This window comes from Psammomys obesus, unplaced genomic scaffold (assembly GCF_907164565.1).
Source record: "Psammomys obesus unplaced genomic scaffold, mPsaObe1.curated_primary_1811, whole genome shotgun sequence".
NCBI classification, from domain to species: domain Eukaryota; kingdom Metazoa; phylum Chordata; class Mammalia; order Rodentia; family Muridae; genus Psammomys; species Psammomys obesus.
Genome location: NW_026587216.1, coordinates 29007480 through 29028277, shown reverse-complemented (window position 1 = coordinate 29028277; position 20798 = coordinate 29007480). Strand labels below are relative to the sequence as shown.

The following is a 20798-nucleotide window of genomic DNA, read 5'->3' as shown; positions in this document are numbered from 1 at the left end:
GATATCACTTTCATTTTTCTCCCAAGCCAGCAAGACAAATGCAGCAGGGATTATACATGTGTAAGCACAGAGAGGGCTAGATATATAGACTAGAGTCTCCTGGGCTCCTGGTGGGCAGCGGCTTCTAGATGTCTCTGGAAGGGACACAGAAATTAGGAAAATAGAGAGCTTGAGAACCAGTCCTGTGATTGGGCAAAAGTAGATCTATGGAGAGCCATTGCTTAGAGTCAGATGACTCACTATTTTTTTTTTTTTTTAAGCAGGGTCTCCTGTAGCAGAGTCTGGCCTTGAACTCTCTCAACTCACCTATGTCTGCATCCTGAGTGCTGGGATTACAGGCATTCATTGCCTTGCCTGTCACTAAGGATTACCAAAGGACAGGATTAATGCAAAAGAGATGATGTAGTAATACTAGGTAGCTTTCACCTATTTAAATCTTTGACAGCTCTATATCTCCTGCCCCCAAGTATCGTTGGGAATGGGAGATTAAAAAGCAGCCAGAAATATTTTGCTTTAAGTGAGCATGTCATGTGAACATCGGCTTGCTGCAGTCATTTCTACCCTATGGCTGTCAAGCCTTTGTGGATCCATTTCTCCTGCAAAGACCCTGGGTGGGTGACTTCCAGCACTCCTCCTGTCTGCTTCTGCTTCTGCTTCTGTCAAATGAAGAGATGTTAAGTGATGACTGGGGTGGGGGTGGGGGAGCAGATGGAAGCAGTAAGCAGAGACAGTGAAAGAGAGGAGAGGGTTGCGGAGACACAGCAATGGCTTCAGTGAGGTTAGCCTTGCGCAGGAGGAAGGAGGGAGAAGCGTTTTCCTACTTATCTTTGCGTAGATGGATCCTGATCGCCACTGATACTTATTGTTCCTTTTTTGAATTTCTTATTTGGCTTTACAGTGCTACGGATTGAACCCAGGACCATATATACATGTCAGGCAAGCGCGTCTACTGATCTCTAACAGCTGAGTGATATTTATATAACATATATATTACATATATTTACATATATATTACACACATAATTACACACACATACACACACACACACACACATAAGTAATTTGCTCCAAAATCAACTAACCTCAGGTGACAATGGCCACACTGTCTTTTTCTGTGGAGGCTAAACCCAGGTTACAGGGCATACAGGCTTATACAGGTTTGTTCTGCATGAAATCTACATGGTATCTTTCTTCTCCTCTGAGGTGTTGGATAAACCACTGCCCAAACCTTTCCACATCATTGCCACTGGCTTCTTACCCTTCCCATTCATTAATAACTATTTACCTTTTAAGTACTATGGGCTATTTGGCGTGTTGAGCATGAGGGAGGAGACAGGACAGAGTCTCTACCCTAGGAGCTAGTGCAGAATGACTGTTGATGGTAGCCACAGAGGGAGGGAAGAAGGTGTTCCTGAGAGGGGGTTCAGTTTTAGGATTGAGACGCAACCGTAGTTTGGACATTTGGGAGATATATTATTTTTTAAAGTTCCTCACATAATACGCTGGCCCATATTCTATAAACAATAAATATTCCATACTTAACCATCTTTTCTTTTCCCTTCCTTTTCCCAAATGTGAAACATCAAATAGTCTATTGCTAAAGTAAACACCAAGTATTTTACATATTAATACAGCTAACAATTTCTTATTCATGTTTGCATTGGTTTTCAGTAAGGTCGAATGGCATTTAAAGGGATGTAGATTGTTTGATAATTTGAAGAGAAAAAGTTAGCACTACTTGTTTTGTGATAGTTATAAAATTAAGGACACTTTTGCAAGTTTGGTTATGGTAGAAATATGTTGCAAATTTAGTGCATTTTGACACTTGTGAAATAGGAAATATATTCTTTAATGCCTATGAGAGCTTGCAAAGTCACATAATTTCCACATAAAACAGTGAAATATGACTGAAGTATATTTGAGTAGCCTTTGCATCCTTAATGGCTTCCTCTAAGTACAGGACTAGCAAACAGTCATTTCTTTAGGCTCCTTCACTTTTGTTACCATTAGTGATTGGCTTTCTCCTAAGATTCTCCCACAAAAATAAAAACCTCTATAAATCAATATAAATCAAGATTTAAGAAAGCCCCACACAATGAAAGTCACTACATTCTTGAAATGCTGGTTCTTTCAGTAAGGGAGCTTAGTGGGATCAGGATTCAAAATAAAGCCTTTGGCTATGAGAAATCCTTATGACTCAGCAGCTCTCAGAGTCACCTTAAGAAGGAAATGGATATGGAGCACATTCAGTCACAGATGTTGGAGATCTCTTGGCCCCAAACTACAGGTTTACAGCAGGAGGGAGCGATCGGCCATTTGCTCACCTGTTTGCTGTTATAGTATAGATGAGCTCATTTTGAAATAAAAGTGGAGTGATTGAGAACTTTCTGAGGTTAATGTAATAGGAAAGTTGCTCTAGACTACCACCAATTACATTTTTGGACTTTTACTATTCATTTGCTGCTGTGGCAAAAATTTTGCCTCAAAGTTATAAAAGCTCTGAACCGAGCTGTTTTTGTCTGTGCTCTTTGAGCTATAGTATCAGGTGACACCAACTGGCCTTGAACACTCTACACAGGTGAGGTTGACCTTGTACTTTTGATCCTCCTGCTTCAGTCTCCCAAGTGCTGGGATTATAGATATGCAGCACCATGCTTATGTTGTGTAGCTTTGGGGGCCCGAAGCAGAGTCTGATTCCTGCAAGGTGCAAGCACTTATCAACTGAATCACACCGCAGCGCCTTCCCACCCCAGCTTCATTTTAACTGGGACAGGCGATTCTACCTTTGGAGGTCAGAGGCCATGGAGGGCTTCATAAATATGAAAGTAGCCCGGGGAATCAAGGCATTATCATCCTTCGATCGGGTACTGCTGTTTTCACATTCCCACTTTGTTCCTTGAACAGAATTAAAAACACAGGGAACTCCTGACCGGCTGGAGCCGACATTCTGGAAAGGGTTTAACTTACCTCTCTAACAAACCACTGACAAAAGGCAGGGCCGATCCATTCTCTCGCGTGAATGCCACAGTCTATCCAGACTGCCTTTTTGTAGGCTTGTGATTTTCTGCCCAGCTGAAAACAAGAGTATTCACAGTTACCAACCCAGGCTTTTATTTTTAGATCTCTGACCAGCAAAATTTAATAAGGATTTGGCATAACTTGTCACTATGGTTTTGTTTATTAGGTAACACATTAAAAGGATAAAGAGATTTCCTATCTTCTTTGGAAGCCTAGACTTGCTTATGCAGAAACAATAAATTTACTGCTCAGCACAATCGAAGACCTAGAAAACACACAAAGAAAAGGGCCATCCTCAAGTGATACAGTTGTTCTGTTTTAATATCACAATGACTGTTAAGTAAAAGTCTAATTTTCCTCCCCCCACTTTTCTTCTCCTTTCCTCTCTACTTGCCTACCCCTAGGAAGTAGAATGTTCTAAAAGGTATTTCTTAGAGTGTTATACTTCATAGGCAAATTACAGTCAAACATCACAAAACAGAAACATAAAACATTATCTGTGAAATCAAGGGGCCAATTGCAAACACCCCTGACTACGTCAATATTACTTTAAACCTGATTTCCAACCCAGGCATTAGTAGGCAGCACTTGGCAGTATATTTGTAAGGGATCTCGCTTCCATTCACTCATTAATTCACTTGACTAAAGTGTCAGGAAGCGCCTCTCAGGGTCAAACATCGGGCTCAGCTCTGGATATTCAGAGATGAACAGACAAGAGATGTCCGTGCTGGTGAGAAGGGCAGCTGTGAGAACAATCAATCCAGCTTCATGACTTGAATACACAGAAGCTACTGTGGGGACATGGTATGTTTTCTCCAGTTCTCTTGGGGAATAAAAGGATGCTTAAATATTTAACCAAGACTGGAAGTGCCTGAAAAACAGGTTACATGAAGATGGGTAGAGCTGTAAGAATCTGAGGAAACTGTATCTAAGGAAGGAACAGCAGATGAAGCAGAATAGAGGCAGGGAAGTAATGGCGTCCCCAGGTACTGTGTAGAAGGGAGAAAGCTGCACCTCCTATTCTATGATCTCCCTCCCCTCTCTCCCCTTCTTTCCTCTTCCTCCATCCCTTCCCCCTCCCCCCAGATATATGTGGTTGTTTTAGAAACTTCACACTGATAGCAGTGTGGAGGATGGGCTAGAAGATGAGTTCACACTGACAGCAGTGTGGAGGATGGGATACAGATGAGTTCACACTGACAGCAGTGTGGAGGATGGGCTAGAAGATGAGTTCACACTGACAGCGGTGTGGGGGATAGGCTAGAGGGTGAGTGTGGCTAGGATGGGGACAGAAGCAGAGGTTCAGCATTGATGTCATTACTGACATAGCCCAGGCTGACCAGATTCCAAGGCAGATTCAGGCAGCAGCAGTGAAGACAGTGAAGAGGGTGACAGAGCTCTCAAGGAACTGTCAATATTTGGTGGTGAACTGAAAGTGAGGAATTGGAACACAGAGGTGAAATTTAGGGAGACACTTTTCCAAGGTGGGAGCATAGCCATGACAAGTCTCAGGAGCTGTCGCGAGGTAAGTGTGTTCTGCATGAATTTCAAGCTCCACACGCCAGATAGAAAGATCTGGGATGGTTTTAATATGGGGCATATGTGTGACCATGTGGTTGGAGCTTGTAGAGTGAAAGCAGAGCTGAGAGTAGAGTGAGGATGGCTGGAAGCTCCGGAGGGGACATGATGAGAGAAGCCGGTGACTGACCTGAAGGAATGCCAGGCAGTGGAGAGGGTAATAACCTAGGGGTCCGCACTAACCCTGAGCAGCGCTTTTAAAGGAGACCCGGGGAAAACATCAGCCAAGTCTGAGTGGGAGGCGAGGAGGGTGACAGCGAACCCGGCAACCGCTTTTAGAAGCTTAGCTGACACGTGGAGAACTGGAGGATCAGAATGTGTGACTAAGGGAGGGAAGCAAAGACCAGCTTCTTCACATTCATCAGGTCTCGATTGGTTCATCAGGAACCAAGAGTCTTCTGGAATATTCCAAGGCCGCAATTAAACACGGCTCAAAAAACCCAAGGCAATTTCTCAAGTTAGCAAGATGATGATAAATACGAGACTCTGTGAAAGATAATTTCATTTCCTCCCACAAGTCAGAGGGAAGGAGATACACATTTTGTGTTAACATTTCTATTCTTTTCACCTGTAAGATAAGGAGAGGTCTTTTTTCGTACGATCTTCCAATAGAGAATACCCGGACAAGGCCTGGCTGAGTTTGGTTCAGATGGCGCATCCAACTTTGAATCTGAGGCAGACAAGTAAGACTTATGTCAGAGTCCTGCAGGATACAAGAACTCTTTGAGTGCACAAGATGACAAAAGACAACTTTGGCTCCCGGAATTCAAAGAACACACAGGGAATAAAAACAGGAAGGAAAACCCCACAAGCCATCCACTTTTACTTCTCTTTAGGATACTTAAAATGACATTTTGTCTCTACTGGTAACCAGTAGTCTAGGGATTTTTGTTGTTAACTCTTTAGAAGCTGCCTTTCCCTATCATATCACTGGGATCATCGTTGTGGGGGTGTCAGAAAACTGACTAATGTGCTCTGGCTTCTTTTTTGAAAAACCTGAATTTATTTCTATTTCCCCACAGGTATTAAAGAGGAAAACAAAACAGCACACACACACACACACAAAAAAAAACAAAACAAAACCCAATAATGACAATAACAAAACACATGACAGCTTCTGATGCTCCAAATAACTTCAGAGCCACTGAAATCTTTTTTTTAAAAATATGTTGTAATTTGGAACTGAGCAAAAGCTACCGGAGAAAAGGCATTATCGTCCAAATTTTAGTTTTTTGTTTCTGTTTTTGTTTTTTTTGTTTTGTTTTGTTTTTTTTCCTGTTGAGCCACTGGAAGGCACATTCTTTGTAATTCCTCTAGAGGAGGGTACAATTGCATCAATCCGTTTACACACGCTTGTCTACCATTGGGAGAAGGCATGTTTGAGATGGATAAATAACGTGCTGAGAAAGATAGGCAACATTTCTGACTTAAAAGCCCTGCCAGCAATAAAGAAGTCAGCCATGTGGAAGTGTTCCACTGTTCCACGGCGTGAGGAGGTATGTGCTGAAGGAAGGTGTGGAGACATCTTAGAAAGCACTCACATTTTCTTTTATCTGTATATAAGCTAACAAGCAGGAACTATTGTGTGTGTACATACATATGTGTATTTCTAGCTGCATCTAATTTTGGAATTTGACCTTTTTCTAGGGAGTGTTAATATGCTTTCATGTGCCAGTTTTTCTGAAACATTTTTCTTCTTTTTTTTTTTTTTTTTTTTTGCTTTTAATTCCAAGCTTCTTAAAAAAAGTATGCTGAGACATGGAAATATGCAAAATGAATTTTGAAAGGAGATTTATCCCCAACCGAACAAAAACATACTCTTAATAATATAGTAGAACCTCCTAAATTTTGTGTCTGGAATTCCTTTGTTCAGTTTAGAGAAAACATGGACAAAATACATATGAATTTATATATTCTGCCAACAGCTTGTCTGCTTGGAGGACTTCCCTTGCCTGCACTGGGGAGATGGCAGTGAACACAGTAGATACTTGGCCCTCGTGGAACGTGCAGCTTTTTAGTACCGGAATTATCAGCCAACCACAGTTCCACTGTGACCTGTGAACAGGGTCACATCTGTGTGCCGGGGGTCGCTGGGATACACTGAATGAGGTGGTAGTGCAGGGTCCAGCGGTGCCTCTGATGCAGGCTGGCTGTTGGGGCGGGGTGGGGGGAGGGTCTGAACTTGGCAAGGGTGTAAGACTGGTATGACAGTCTCCTGGACCCCTCAGCCAAAGCACTGCCTTCAAACTTTGGCTAGTTTTGTTCTTTCCATGGCTTTTTAGTTAAGGTCTTTATAGCCTTGAATTTAACACCAATTACCTCATTGTTCATCTATTTCCCACGTCTTTGGTGGGGTTAATTTGGGTAGAGTACGTAAGAGTCAAGTAACTTTGCTACCTCTTTTCATGAGATTGTTTATTTTTATTTTATGTGCACATGTGCTTTGCCTGCAGGTGTATCTGTACACTCCGTGCTGGAAACCATCCTTATTCCCCACTTTTTTGGGGTGGCCAGGAGAGGGCATCAGACTCCTTGGAACTAGAATTACAGACATTTGTGAGCCATCATGTAGGTGCTGGGACCCAAACAACCCAGAGTCCTCTGTGAGAGCAGCAAGTACTCTTCTGGTGTGAAAAGATCAATGAAGAGATGAGTAAACCAGGGGCCTAAACCATTCTGTATGTTATTCCTACAGCCCAAGTCTCTGTTTTCACAATTCTCTCTAACTTTTATACCAAAATGACAAAGGCAAACTTAAAAAAAAAATTAAAAGGTCCTTTGATTACATGATTACATACGTCTTCCAAGGAGTGATAAACCTCATAGTTGTATTCAGACAAGGATCTTCTGCTCCTCTGGGTTTGGAAGCTGTTTTCATTTTCCACAGCTTTCTGAAGATCTTCTATGAGGACCCTGGATTTGAAACAGTTGACATGATCAAAAAAGTAAGCCAAGAACATGCAAAAATCAAGTAATGCCAAAAAAAAAAAAAAAAAAAAAAAGGATAGCACAAAGAATAAAGTCATGGAAGTGTCTCAGTGTTCCATGGTGTGAGAGGGGAAAAAAAAAAAAAAGACTGTCAAGAGTGACAATTCCTAGGAACCTGCCACAGAGGGCCTCTGAAAGCCTCTGCCTTGCAGACTATCAAAGTAGATGCTGAGCCTGATGGCCAACTGTCAGGCAGAGTGAATGAAATTTTATGTAAGAAGTGGGAAATAGCAAGAGCTGGAGAGGACAGGAACTCCACAAGGAGAGCAACAGAACAAGAAAATTTGAACACAGGGAACTTCCCAGAGACTCATACTCCAAACAAGGACTATTCATGGAGATAACCTAGAACCCCTGCACAGATGTAGCCCATGGCAGTTCAGTGTCCAATTGGGTTACATAGTAATGGGAAGAGGGACTGCCTCTGACATAATCTGATTGGCCTGCTCTTTGATCACCTCCCCCTGAGGGGGGAGCAGCCTTACCAGGCCACAGAAGATGACAATGCAGCCACTTCTGATGAGAACTGATAATCTAAGATCAGAAAGGAGAGGAAGACCTCCTCTATCAGTGGACTTGGGGAGGGGCATGCATGCAGAAAGGGGAGGAAGGGTGGAATCGGGAGGGGAGGAAGGAGGGGCTTATGGGGGGGGCGATACAAAATGAATAAAGTGTAATTAATAAAAAAAAAAATAAAGAGTGACAATTCTAAAAACACCGAATGTTGATAAACCGTTCTTTTTCAGGAAACTAAAACTGTGAAATAAATAGTGTAATAAATTTAAGGTGTAAAATTATAGTCAGACATCCCAAATAATAGCACCGCTGCAATCATCGCTCCTATGGAGTGAGCATCTATGACCACGCGACAGTACTGTGCATACTCATGCTGCCTGTTTACCAGAAGCCAGACGCTGTGCTGTGCGTTTGATCTTCAATAACAACCTTTGTGTTGGAGTCTGTTATTTCCATCTCAAAAACGAGGAGCCGAGTCTCAATAGGGTTGGAATCGGTAAGTGTCATTGAGAATGCAAAGACAGAATCTGAGCTTGGGATGTGAACCCAGATTCTAATCTTGATCAAGTCCTGAGTGGCATAATGAAAATGGAGCTCTGGCTGAACTGCTCTGGGCTTCCTCTGCACATCTTTCCTGAAACTTCTATCTGCTCACATGCCATCACCCTACATCCTGGGTCCAGGGAAGAGAAAGGATGGAAGGAGCTTTGGTTCTCAAGAGGAAACTAAAAAATAAAAAGGTGGAAAAGGCTCTCATTGCCCTGCAGTAGCAAGAACTGCAGGGAAGAGGAACTGTGCTCTGAAATGAGATGCATTTGGTACTGGAGGCTGCAGCCAGCCCAGGGATGTGAGGCTGTGGTGGAACCAGCTCTGGACAGAAACATCCATGTTGTTGACATGACATCTCATTAGATTAGAGGCATGTCTAAGAGCATGACTCGAAGAGTCAGGCACTTTGTTCATCAGTAGTATTTCGAGATGTTAGAGACCTTTGGTGATTCTGACTGTGGCAGTTGGCTTAAAAGCTTTGTTTTCATATTTTATCTTCCAAAGAGAACCTGCTGTTTATGTTTTTTTTTTTTTTTTAAAGAACAAGGTGTCTTTGCTAAGTGACATTTAGGCTAATCTATATAAGTCACGGAATGAAAAGAACCATCTAATGTACTGAATACATACTTTTTGATTCAAAACAATTTACTTTGGAGCCAGACACTGTGAGCTGACTGGCTTGCTATTTCCTGATTTCCCACTGCAGACTGAACACCTAACCAGAAATGGACAATTGACTTATTCCTTTTGTTTTACCTCTGTATTTTGCAGTTGGAAATGTTAGAGAGAGGTGAGGTGGTAAAAGATTGCTCAGTTTTCTTGGTAGCTGCCTATGATAGCTCAAAGTTGTGAGTGAGAGTAATTTGTCAAGCCAACCGTCGTCTTTATCAGCAGTTTTTCTCTTCCCAGAGATAAGAACTTATGGGGATTAGGTGTGTGACCTGCAGGACTGCAATATCACCGAGGCAGATTTGAGGAGCCGAGGAGAACCATGGCAACTTCTAAGCTCCCTTTGTTCTTGGAGAGCTTGGATAGCCAGGAAGGAGCAGGCCTGATTAGGAGGGGATACAGTGATAAAGATTCCCGTGGCTGCCGGCAAACTTCAGGCATGTTTGCCTCTCAGTTCCCTTCCTGTGGAATTTCTTTCTGTCCTATGAGTGAAAGCTAGTTAGTCCACACCCAGAATTCTTGTGACAAAATCTGAATGTCCAACTTAAAAGGTCTCTGGGGTGGGGTTCCATGTTATAATCACTTTAGCAACTGAAAAAGTTCTCCATAGTAATGAAGACGGTGTCTAACACAGGCTCTAAGATGTCAGTCTTAAACTAGAGAACAGTTATAATTTGGCAGTCCAACCCCATTTCTTTTTTTTTGTCAAGTAGTTGAGTGGAAATCAGCAAGTTGAGAAAGCGAGTTACCAAGATGAGTTTTCTAAACCATTGTACTTTCTTAGTTTTTAATAAAAGATTGTGATTCTTTCCTTGTTATATTTATTTGTGTGTATGTCTTTGGATGAATGCATGCCTCTCTCTCTCTCTCTGTGTATGAGTGTAGATCAAAAGTCAATTTGAGGGAGTCATTCTTTTCTTCTACCATGTGGGTCCTGGGGCTTGAACTTAAGTCGTCAGGCTTGTTAGCAAGCTCTTTACCCATTGAGCCATCTTGCTGTTCCTAGTTAAGATTATCTCAACTGGGCACAGCCCTCTAATGATGACAATAGCTATTAAAACCTTTTCAAATGATGTCATTATGTAACACAAAACTACTTGCCCCAGCTTCCAGGCTTGGAGAGGTCTCTCAAAATGTTAATTTCTCTACCAGTTTTTCAAGTATCTGTAAGATTTTTTTTTTTTTTTTTTAATGGAAGAGTCATCTCATTGAATGGGTTGACCACCCAGGGAGCCAGAAACAAATAGTCACATTACTTCTGCTTTACAGATCACTACAGCGATACATTCTGTATGGTTGTACAGAGGAAATGGTAATCTTTTGAAGATACCCCAGGCTACAATAATAAAAGTCAATTAAAATGATCTCTACCAACTGTGCCTATGGAATTTAATTGACTCTTACGCGTTATTATCTTGAGACTAACAAAATGAGTAATTTTGAGTTATTGTTCTTCGTGAGGAATCAACTGACTTAAAATACTTATTTTCCCCCCCGCTATTCTCTTTGCCACAAAGTGTGATACTTTTTTTTCCCTCTGTATCAGTCCCACGTGAACTATAGCTAATAGGAAGTAGAGGCTTGTTAAACTTAGCAGTATGTTCTTTTCTACTGAACAGTAATTAATGAAGTCTGTGAGTTGCCACTGTGTACCTATAGATATAATCAGCAAGCTTTTTCCCACTAGGCATTCAGCGTCTCAAAGCTTGCCTCCCGAGCCATAGAAGTGATGAACATGTGAGTGATACAAATCATGCTTTCTGCACAGCTGTGGCTCTGTTCTAGAAGCACAGACAAAACACCTTTCTACAAAAAGCGTGCCAGCGCCTTAATAAGCTGTGGATGCTTTTCTGTTTGCATAACCAGGGTTGCTCTTGTCGCCAGCCACAAACTTTCTTTTTCTAGGATTCATCACTTTCCTTAACCCGCATTTAGCCAACATTTTGTCAGAATATCGTACCTTCTCGTCTGCTGCCCTCAGTCATGGTATACTTGTTTCTACTATAAAGACCTTCTTACCTTCCTTGGTTCTCCTATGTTTTCCCACAATTCCTCCTAGAGTCCCTCCCCCCCTTTATCCAGACTAGACACCACTGATAAACACTCGGATCCTCCCCTTGCTTATCACACCAACCTTTCTATGTTCCTATTTAACCGACCACCAACCCTCTGCCAATGTAATACCCTCTTGTCGGCAGCAACCAGTCAGTTGTTTCTGTTTCTTATTTCTGTGTTTCTCCTGGCAGTATTCTTTAGAATCCGTTTCTCCGCATCTTGTAAATAATTCTGTTTCTTACTTCAGAAAACCACCAGCTCTGTTTCTTTCAACTAACGGACTCTCCTCTCTGCTGTCCTCTTTTGGGGTGAGTGGGAAATGGGGTCTTGCTTTGTGCCTCATATTGGCCTAGAACCTACTGTGTACCCCAGGTTGGCATAGAATTTGTATTCCTCTCGTCTCAGCTTCCAGAGTATTGGTATTATAGGCATGGACCACAATGGTTGGCTCTGTTACCTTAAATCAACCCATATTTATTCCTTCCATGTTAAAAGATAATGTCAGATTCCAACTTCTCTGGCATCACGAGTGTCTCCCTCCTTCATGGTCCTTCCCCCAGGTTATAGAAGTTGCTCCTTCCGGCACAAATCTCAAGTCTTCTGAGTGGTCACTGACGCCAGGTGCTTGTGGCCACCCCTTGCCCTCTGCCGTCCCCTTATTGTAAACTTCTAGGAGCTAGGTTCTGCTCGGAATCTGTCACCTGTCTGTCTCTCTCCTTCTAGCAACATAATTTCTGTCACCAAATCCAGAGACGGGTTGGTTCCTTTCTTGTTAGGTATCACGGCAGTTGTGGGCCGTCCCATTCACTCTGAAATCATTCTTTTCCTCTTCGACTCCCATAACCATCTTGACTTACTCTCGGCTGCTGCAAGTCTTCATTTGGAAACCGTAGGAAAATGCACATCGATTCACGTCTGTTTGCTTAGTCCTCTCCAAGCTATAAAACTCAGCGTCCTCCTCTGACTTTTCTGCCTCCACCCGAGTGAAGGGCCTGGGTAGTTTTACCCCTGGAAGATTGTCACCTGCTGCTTGAACTATTTCTGTTTTCTGCAGTTACATTTCCATCCACAAATACGGGGCGCTTTTGCTCCGATCCTCCAGGGGGCAGCACTACCTACAGCGTTTTGGGCTCCCCCAAACCTGCATAAAATAACCTGCCCTCCCTCCGTAGACGCCCCCCCCCCGCCTCACCTATTTTTTTTGTTTGTTTTGTTTTTTAATTCTGACAACACTGGCCCACTGTGCAGCCTTCTTTTGCTTGTCTTGTCTCCCGCTTCCGGCAGGTCCCCAGTCTTAATTCTGTCTTCTCTGCTGCGGACCAGGCAGCTGCAGGAAACCGTTTCTTCTCTGCCTTCCCTGTGGCCTTTTTAGCACTGCCAGGTGGCTGCCCTTTCTTTCTACAGTAAGAGACTGTGTTGACATTGGTGACGTTGGTAATAAAATAACATGTCTATGTGGTTGCTCCTGTTCCCCATTAGGCAAATAAATTCTTCAAAGACGAATGCACACCCAGATGAATACACACCCGTTAACTGTCTCACGGTGAAATACCACCTAAATGAAACCCTTTCAGTAGCTCTTAATAAACAGCCCGAATACAGTCACCATTCAGTTGGATTTCGCACAAATAAAATTTGTAGCGAATTAAAAAAAAAAAAAAAAAAGAGTGCTTACTTGTACTGGATGCGGGCTTCCTGTAGGAAGGCTAACAGAGTTCTGGAAGCATTTTGGGGAATACGGACATCAGTGACTGTCCCCTCTGACACATAGGAGATGCTGCTGGGCTGCCACAGGTCCACCTGTAGTGCAGGAACCAACCTATAATTCACATGTAGCGCAGGTCATGTCACGGCGGCAAGCGCATTATCTTGTTTGAAAACAGGAGCAGCAAACACAGCAGAGTAGGCCCAACGCTTCCACCCTCACGGTTAAACTCTCATTCGCTCTGGCTCGCTTGAACTTGGGCCCAGGACTTCATCAGAGCCATAGAATCTGATCTTAATTCACAATATATTTAAGGCAGAAGGTTAAAGAGTGAGGCGATGGTTTAAAATTATTTGAGATCTATTGTATAAATGCTTGAATAACTTTAAGAAGGAAGAAGGTATAAACTGTCCTCTTTTCTGCCATGTAAGGGCTATATTTGGTAGCCCCGTTCCCCACTTGTACAGCGCTGAAGTGGAGACAGGCTTTCATTGCAGGGACAAAGAGGTTACCTGCTTTCTGTTAGGCATCTGACCCCTCCACTAGCTTGCAAGGGCAAATCCGCGTCAGCTAACCAAGCAGTCCACGGTGTGGGCAAACAGAAGTGTGGGGCTGGGAGGGGGTCATTCCCGCCATCTGTCGGCCCGGGCAAGGGTACAGCTAGGGCTGCATTACACTGTTTCCAGTGTGAACCAACTGGTCTGAACCAACCTTACAAGACTCCAGAAGAAGACTCCTAATTTAAGTCAGCTATGCCCAATAAAATCACCAGGCATCTTTCTTAATCCTCCTGCTGATGGATAGTTTCACTTTTTATTCTTGTTCTATTCCTTACTGAGGCTGTTTTCTTCCCTGTGCAAGATAGTTGTTGGTACCTTCACTCACCTTTGTATGTTAGAATTCTTTAACCAGACTTGCCATGTCTTTAGCCCATGGCAGGTCCCGACTTTTGGTAATAAGAGTAATAATTTTCTGTCAAAGGATACAAGGAGATTCTACTTTGTATAGGGGCTGGAGAGCCATAGGTGCACAAAATAATATGAATCATCACTCCAGAAATAAGCCGGTAAATGCTATTTTCCTGAGAGACATGCTAAAACAGAACCCTCATCCCACAAAGGGTGCCTTCCCCATTGGTAAGGACCACGGAAATGGAAAACTTTGTAGGAGTCTAACATTAGACAACTGAAGCCACTAAGCAGCGTGGTGTGACAGACACATCTGTAACTCCAGCCATTTGAGAGGCTGAGGCAGGGGGACCATGGATTTGAGAGCAGCTGGGGCTAGCCCTTGTCACAAACAAATAAGCAAACAACAATATCAACAAATCCCTAGATGGTCAGAAAGCTTTGAACTAACGGGGACTAACAACAACCACCAAAACTTATAAAATCTGCAACCAAGATCTGGCCACATCAGATGTATAAGATTTCAGAATATATAAAAATCAGTGACAGTTGTTGCTTCTTTAAGATTCTTAAGTTAGCACGCACAGTTTCCTCATAGAATATGTGTACATATATCCATGTAATTGAACTTCATCCCCGTTCATCCCCTTTCCTTCTACCATCCTCAAATTCTCCCTGCTACTTCTTGCTGCTCCCTTTCCTCTTCCCAAGTTGCTGTCCCTTCTGCTTTCATAGTACTGCTTTCTACTTCCCACTAATAATCCTGCTGTAAGATGTCTTCTTCCTGTCTCCTTTTACTCTGAGTAGTCATCCCCTCACACATCTATAGATTTTTCATATGGGAACACGTAGTGCTTTTCTGTCTGAATCTGGTTTACCTCTCTTAACACAGTGATCTCCAGTTCCATTAATTTTCCTGTTTACATCAGGATTTCATTTTTACTTATAACATTTCCATTTTCGTTTTATTATGGAAAAAGCTTCATTGTGTTTATGTGGTACATTTGTTTACCCATTCATTTGTTGATGGACATCTGGCCTGGTTCCACCTCTTGGCTGCTGTAGAGTCCTTTGGGCATATATACAGGAGTGGTATAGCTAGGTCATTTGATGTTTTCCTTTTGGGAACGTCCATAATGATTTCCACTTCCTAAGTTTACATTCTCAAATATGTAAGAAGCCCAAAAGCCACCAGCCACCACAGTAAAAGAAGCCACACAGTCAAAGGCTGGGCAGTCAGATCTGAATAGCTGCTTTCCCAAAGAAGAAACAGAAATGGCCAATGAATAGTTCATATCCAAAGGAGAGGACATCAGTATAACAGAGATGTCTCCATCCCCATGTCCACCGCAGCACTGTTGCAGCAGCTAAGGAATAGAGTTAACACTGATGCACATCAACAAAGAGATGGATAAAATGTGCTGAGCGCACACAGTAGGATGTGAGTTAGCCATAAAGAAGAGTGAACTGTTACCTGTGTCCAAATGCTTGGAGCTGAAAGATGCTGTGTCAAATGAAACAAGCTATACGGGAAAGTTTAGAACGTCAACCGAAATAGAGAATAGTGATTTTTAGAGATTAGGAGAATGTGGGGAACTGGATAAAGTGAGACTTGATGATGGGTGCCAAAACAGTCACACAGAAGGAACATGTTCTATCATTCTACAACACAGGGTGAATACAGCTTAAGGTATCCTATTCTGTACTTTATGAGGACATAGAAGAGAAGTGAAGGGCTCCAAACCTAAACTGATGAGAGAGATGTGTTATTTACTCTGCTGCCACCCATGGATGCTGTATGCACGTGCCGCAGTGCACACTGGTCGCCATTAAAATGTACATTTAACACAGGCATAAAAGTTAAGCCGTAGATGTGTTACCATTGCTGTCTGAAAAACAGAAGTGGGATGTAATCAGGACAAAGTTCCACTTGATGTTTCCAGGTAAGATGAAGAACAGCATGAGATTGCTTCCTTATTTTGGGTGAGTTGAATGCAGAGATGGGTTTAAGGGTTCAGGGTGGAGAGCAAGAAATAAAATTGAGATGATGAACAGAGCAGGATGCTTCCCAGCACAGAGGTGAACAGGTGGGGGTGGAGTCTCTAGAGTGATGGCTCTGAAGTCTGACTCTATAGGAGCGAATCCAAGCTCCACACGTTAGCACATGTGAGATGTGGCTGAGCTCCCTAACCTCACTGGTTCTCACAGTCTTTGCTTGCAAACTCAGATTGATCAACCAGTCCCCTTGATCAACTAGGCTTGCCAGTCTAAGTGGTTGTGATTTTCTGTTGTAATGGAAATTGGGAAGATTGTAGAAAATGTAGGGTGAAGTCTAGAGCTTGACAACCTGGGTGTGAAGCCAAAATTATCCCAGCTCTCTGTGCCTCAGTTTCCCAATTTACAAAGTCAAGTTACGAACAGTGTATTTTCCATAGATATTTGAGGTATAAATGAATCGTGGCATGCTTGGAATTGTGCTCTATGCATTAGGCATTTGTGAATTTATTTCAATTGTAAACAATTGAAAATAAAAATATCCTAATTCAGTCTGGCTCTAATTCCATGGTGTCCTAGCCCTTCTGCTACATTGCTTCTTAGCCTGGGCTCTGTGAGAACTGTCCCACCTGTCTGTCCATCCCTTGTCCCCTGGTCCAGGCATCACTAGGCTCTCATCTTCCCATAGCCTTCGGGTGTAGGCATTTGCCATGTCCCTTCAACTTGTGACAGATTGCCTGCCTCCCAACTGCCCAAAATAACACACAGAGGTGGTGGAGAGGAATGTCCTGATTTACTATATTTATTCTAATTTTTTGTTGGTTTGAAAAAAAGACTGCTCTCTATTCGGAGTACTTGTATTTCACAGGAAAGGTGTGTGTGTGTGTGTGTGTGTGTGTGTGTGTGTGTGTGTGTTACCTGCAAAGACCATAATCGGATATCAGATCCCCAAGAGCTGGAGTTATATGTGGTTGTAAGCTGTCTGACATGGGTGTTGGGAACCAAACCCAGGTTCTCTGTGAGAACAGGAAGCACTCTTGACCACCGAGCCATCTCGTGAGCCCTTCCAACCTTGTTTTTTGGCACAGGTGAGACAAGGTCTGTCACTGAACTTGGAACTCAGTTTTCAGCCAGACTGACTGGCAAGAGAACCCAGGGTTCCTCCTGTTTCAGCAACCCCAACTCTCTGTCTTCCTCACTGCCAGGGCTGCTGGCTTTTTCACATAGGTACTGGGGACTCAGCTCACACCCTCGTGCTTATCCTACAAACACTTTACACATCAAGCCCTCCATCAAGCTTCCACAGGGAAGGTTTGTGAGGAAACCGGTTACCAATTCAGTGTTTGGTCAGCACTTGATTTAATTTGCATAATGGTATTAATTCTGTCCAAGGGCTCACAAAATCTTAATGTGCTGGAGTGTGCCTTTTCCTGTTTACTCTTAGAATTGTCTTTTTGGTCTTGCCCCACTTATCCTTCCCGAATCTTATTTTAGAATCTTTGTCTATTGTCTCCTGGGAAGCTTCTTTGACTGCCAAGTTTAGATCAAGCACCTTTGAAATCTGAACTCTGTTTCTTCCACAGTCGACAATTTTTAATTGTATATAATTTGCATGATTGCTATAGTTGCTTCCCAGAGCTGCACTAATAAGTTGCAAAAACGGAGTAGCTTAAAGTCGACGTATTCTTTGGGCCAATATTACAGTATCGGCAGGACTGTGCTCTCTCTAAAAACTCCGGACAGCATCCTTGCTGGCCAGTTCCAGCTCCCGTGGCTGCGGCATTCCTTGGCCATTTCTTCTCAGCCTCTGCGCCCGTTTCCGCATGGGCTTCTGATGTGGCTCCTCCTCATTCTGAGGACGCTTGTCTTTGAACTTTGGGCAGTCTGGGCGATCCAGCATGATCTCCTCTGAGATCCTTAAACACACCTGATAACACCCACAGGCTTTGCTTAGGATAGAGATGAGTCTTGTTAACTGGTTTTGAGAATTTCATGTCTGAGTACAGTATGTACCCCTTTCTCTTCCTCCCACTCCTCTCTCCACCTTCTACCAGCCCTTCTCAAGTTCATGGGCTCTTACTCTTCAATTATAACTGTCACACATGCACACACACATTTTGTAAACATAAGTTACTGAGACTGTTTGGTGTTGCGCATAGGGGTTTAGGAATCAGTTCTTGGGATTAACTAGTCAGAGAGGTCTGATTTCCTCCTTTACCAACAGGTGATGCCTGCAGTGATTCCTTCTGGGGGTGAAGTTTTGGGAGGAACCAAATTGCATGTCAATCAGGGCATGCATTTTAGGGCCCTGTTTAGCAAATTGTTGGAATTTCCTGAGCACAGCAGCCTGCCCATACACAGAAGGCGCTATCTCTTTGAAGACATCTTGTCCTGGTCCTCTTGGCTCTTAGAACCTTTCAGCCTCCCTTTGATGGTCCCCGAGACGGAGGCATAGCGTAGCAACTGGCACTGGCTGGCCTACAGGAGGTTCTCTGATTTTGATGAGGGTGGCTTCCGTGGTGAGGGCTGAGAGCCACACGTACCCATGGAGAAAGGGTAGGCACTTAGAATGCAGTTGGGGGCTATCTGGTTTAGGTCTTTTTTTGAGGGCTCCCCTTCAGCCCTGTAAATTTATTACAGAAATGTTTCTTTCCCGGTATCTCAGTGAGAGTGGAGACTGGTGCCTCCCCCGCCCATTCTCATCTCCCCAGTTTGTAAGCCAGAGCTGGATACTTAAGACACTAAATGTTAGGGTTAGTACATCTGCTTTCTCCTTAAGACACACACACACACACACACACACACACATATACGTATTTCATATATTTATTCATTGTTTGGGAATTTCATGTATACACACTGTATTCTAATATCTACGTCTATCCACCCTCGTCTTTTCATTTAACTCTAAGCTATCTTCAAGGTTTCTCTTACCAAGAAATCGAGAAAGTGGTCCATTCAAATGTAATCCATGTCTCCCACGAGTGAACTCATAAATCCTTACATTTGATGGTGTTAATGTTTGGATACGTTCATAGACTACGTTACCTCTTAGGTCCTGGGATGGTAGTAGCATCCTTTTCAGGCCTCTTCAGTAATAAAGTGAAAGAAACACGCAAGGCTTGTGTGTGTGAATGTATGTGCATGTGTATGTGAGTCTGTATGTGTGCGTGCATATGTGTATATGGATGTGTGTGGTGTATGTGAGAGCACGTGTATATGTGTGTGTGTGTGTGTGTGTGTGTGTGTGCATGTGTGTGAGCCTGTGTATGTGTGTGTGTGTGCGTATGTGTATGTATGTGTGGTTGTGTGTGTGAGTGTGTGTGTGTGTGTGTGACTATATTATTTGTCCTGTCCTCTGGCTTCTGGGTGGGAAGATTGGCCAGGACTCGTCATCTATAAGGCAGAGACGTGTCAAAAGTGGTTGAAATTCCACTGATTTTACCCAGCTTCCCCTTTATCTTTTCTCTTTCAGCAGACAAGCAATTTCTACTTCTCTGAAACAGCCTTCGTGATCCCAATACCTCCCTCTCCGATCCGGAAACTCAGGCAGCTAAGTCCTCCTAAATTCGGGTGCTTTTTGTTTTGTTTTTTGTTTTTGTTAGGCTGTTAAAGAAAATAAAAACATACTAAGAAGTAATTAGTCACTCAAATAATGATTTTGATTATTTAGGACCAGAACTGGCCCATTTAAAAAAATGGTTATACCTTAACAGTTGGGACTGGATAATTTATAAGTGAAAGCTTATTTTGGCCTCACAGCTCTAGCTGAGATTCAGAAAACATGTCACGACTCGGACTTTATGTTGCTTTAATTCGGGCCGGGAGGAAGTGGGCGCGCACAGACGAGGGCACACAAGGTGCGGGCAGTGTGCACAACAGCCCACTGCTGCGGGAACTAACCCGGGGCTGTGAGCGCTCACTCACCAGCAGCAGTTAAGGGCACTAGAGGGGGGCTAAGCCTTCCAGGAAGGGGCGGTGCTTATTTCTTGGTGCTCACAGTGCAGCCTTTTCTAAGGGTTTACGTCCACCAGGAGACACCATGTCCAATTGAGGGGCCAGGCTGGCTTTCTGAAGATAATCCCCATCTACTTAGGCCGTGTGATAACTAATGGTTATCGGACGCAGCATTAGGTCGGGGAGCCTTGGAAGTGATCTGGGAGCTATGGCATTCGGGTTTATGGAATGAAAATGCAGACCTGCACCACACCACGCAGGAAGAATTAAGAATCTGATTTTGTGCATGCATCTTTCTGTAGCAACACAGACCCTTCTTCATGGAAATGATCTAGTTCCTGCTCATTTTCTGCCTAGAGGTCACTGACGTTCTCACTAAAGGTCCCAAGAACTTAGCCATCACTAACAAAGCTCATTAGAAGAGGGAACTGAGAGTCTCCTATTCTTTGCTGGCTTCATAGGACCTACACTCAGAGCTGGGGGAGGTGGTTCACAAACCTTTAATCCCACACTCATGAGTTCCAGGCCAGTCTGGGCTACACAGTGAGACCTTCCCTCAAAAAAAAAAAAAAAAAAAAAAAAAAAAAAAAAAAAAAAAAAAAAAAAGCAAAACAACGGCAAACAATAACAAAACAGCAACACAAAGCCAGAACAAAACTCTGTACCCAATTGCACACTGGTGCTTTTTAGTCTGATTCTGTAAAGGAGTGAATGAATACAATCACAGATCACTGAGCTCAAGTTCATTTGAAAAGAAGAGCCCCTGCTCTGTGTCTCATCAAGTATCCGAGATTCCCCTCTATCCTCTTTTGATGTTTTGTGATTTTTAACAGTGAGGACACATTCATGACATTTGATCA

General features: G+C 43.1%; 1 protein-coding gene across 1 annotated transcript in view; it reads right to left on the bottom strand.

Annotated features, from left to right (window-relative positions):
• Cpa6 (carboxypeptidase A6) overlaps positions 1 to 20798 on the bottom strand; it is a 285009-nt gene that overhangs the window by 85026 nt on the left and 179185 nt on the right. The window contains exons 3-6 of the mRNA XM_055603520.1: positions 13049 to 13173; positions 7395 to 7509; positions 5165 to 5266; positions 2968 to 3072 (exon numbers count right to left, since the gene is read on the bottom strand). Coding sequence (XP_055459495.1) covers positions 2968 to 3072; positions 5165 to 5266; positions 7395 to 7509; positions 13049 to 13173 — 447 coding nt within the window. The remainder of the gene's footprint in view (positions 1 to 2967; positions 3073 to 5164; positions 5267 to 7394; positions 7510 to 13048; positions 13174 to 20798) is intronic.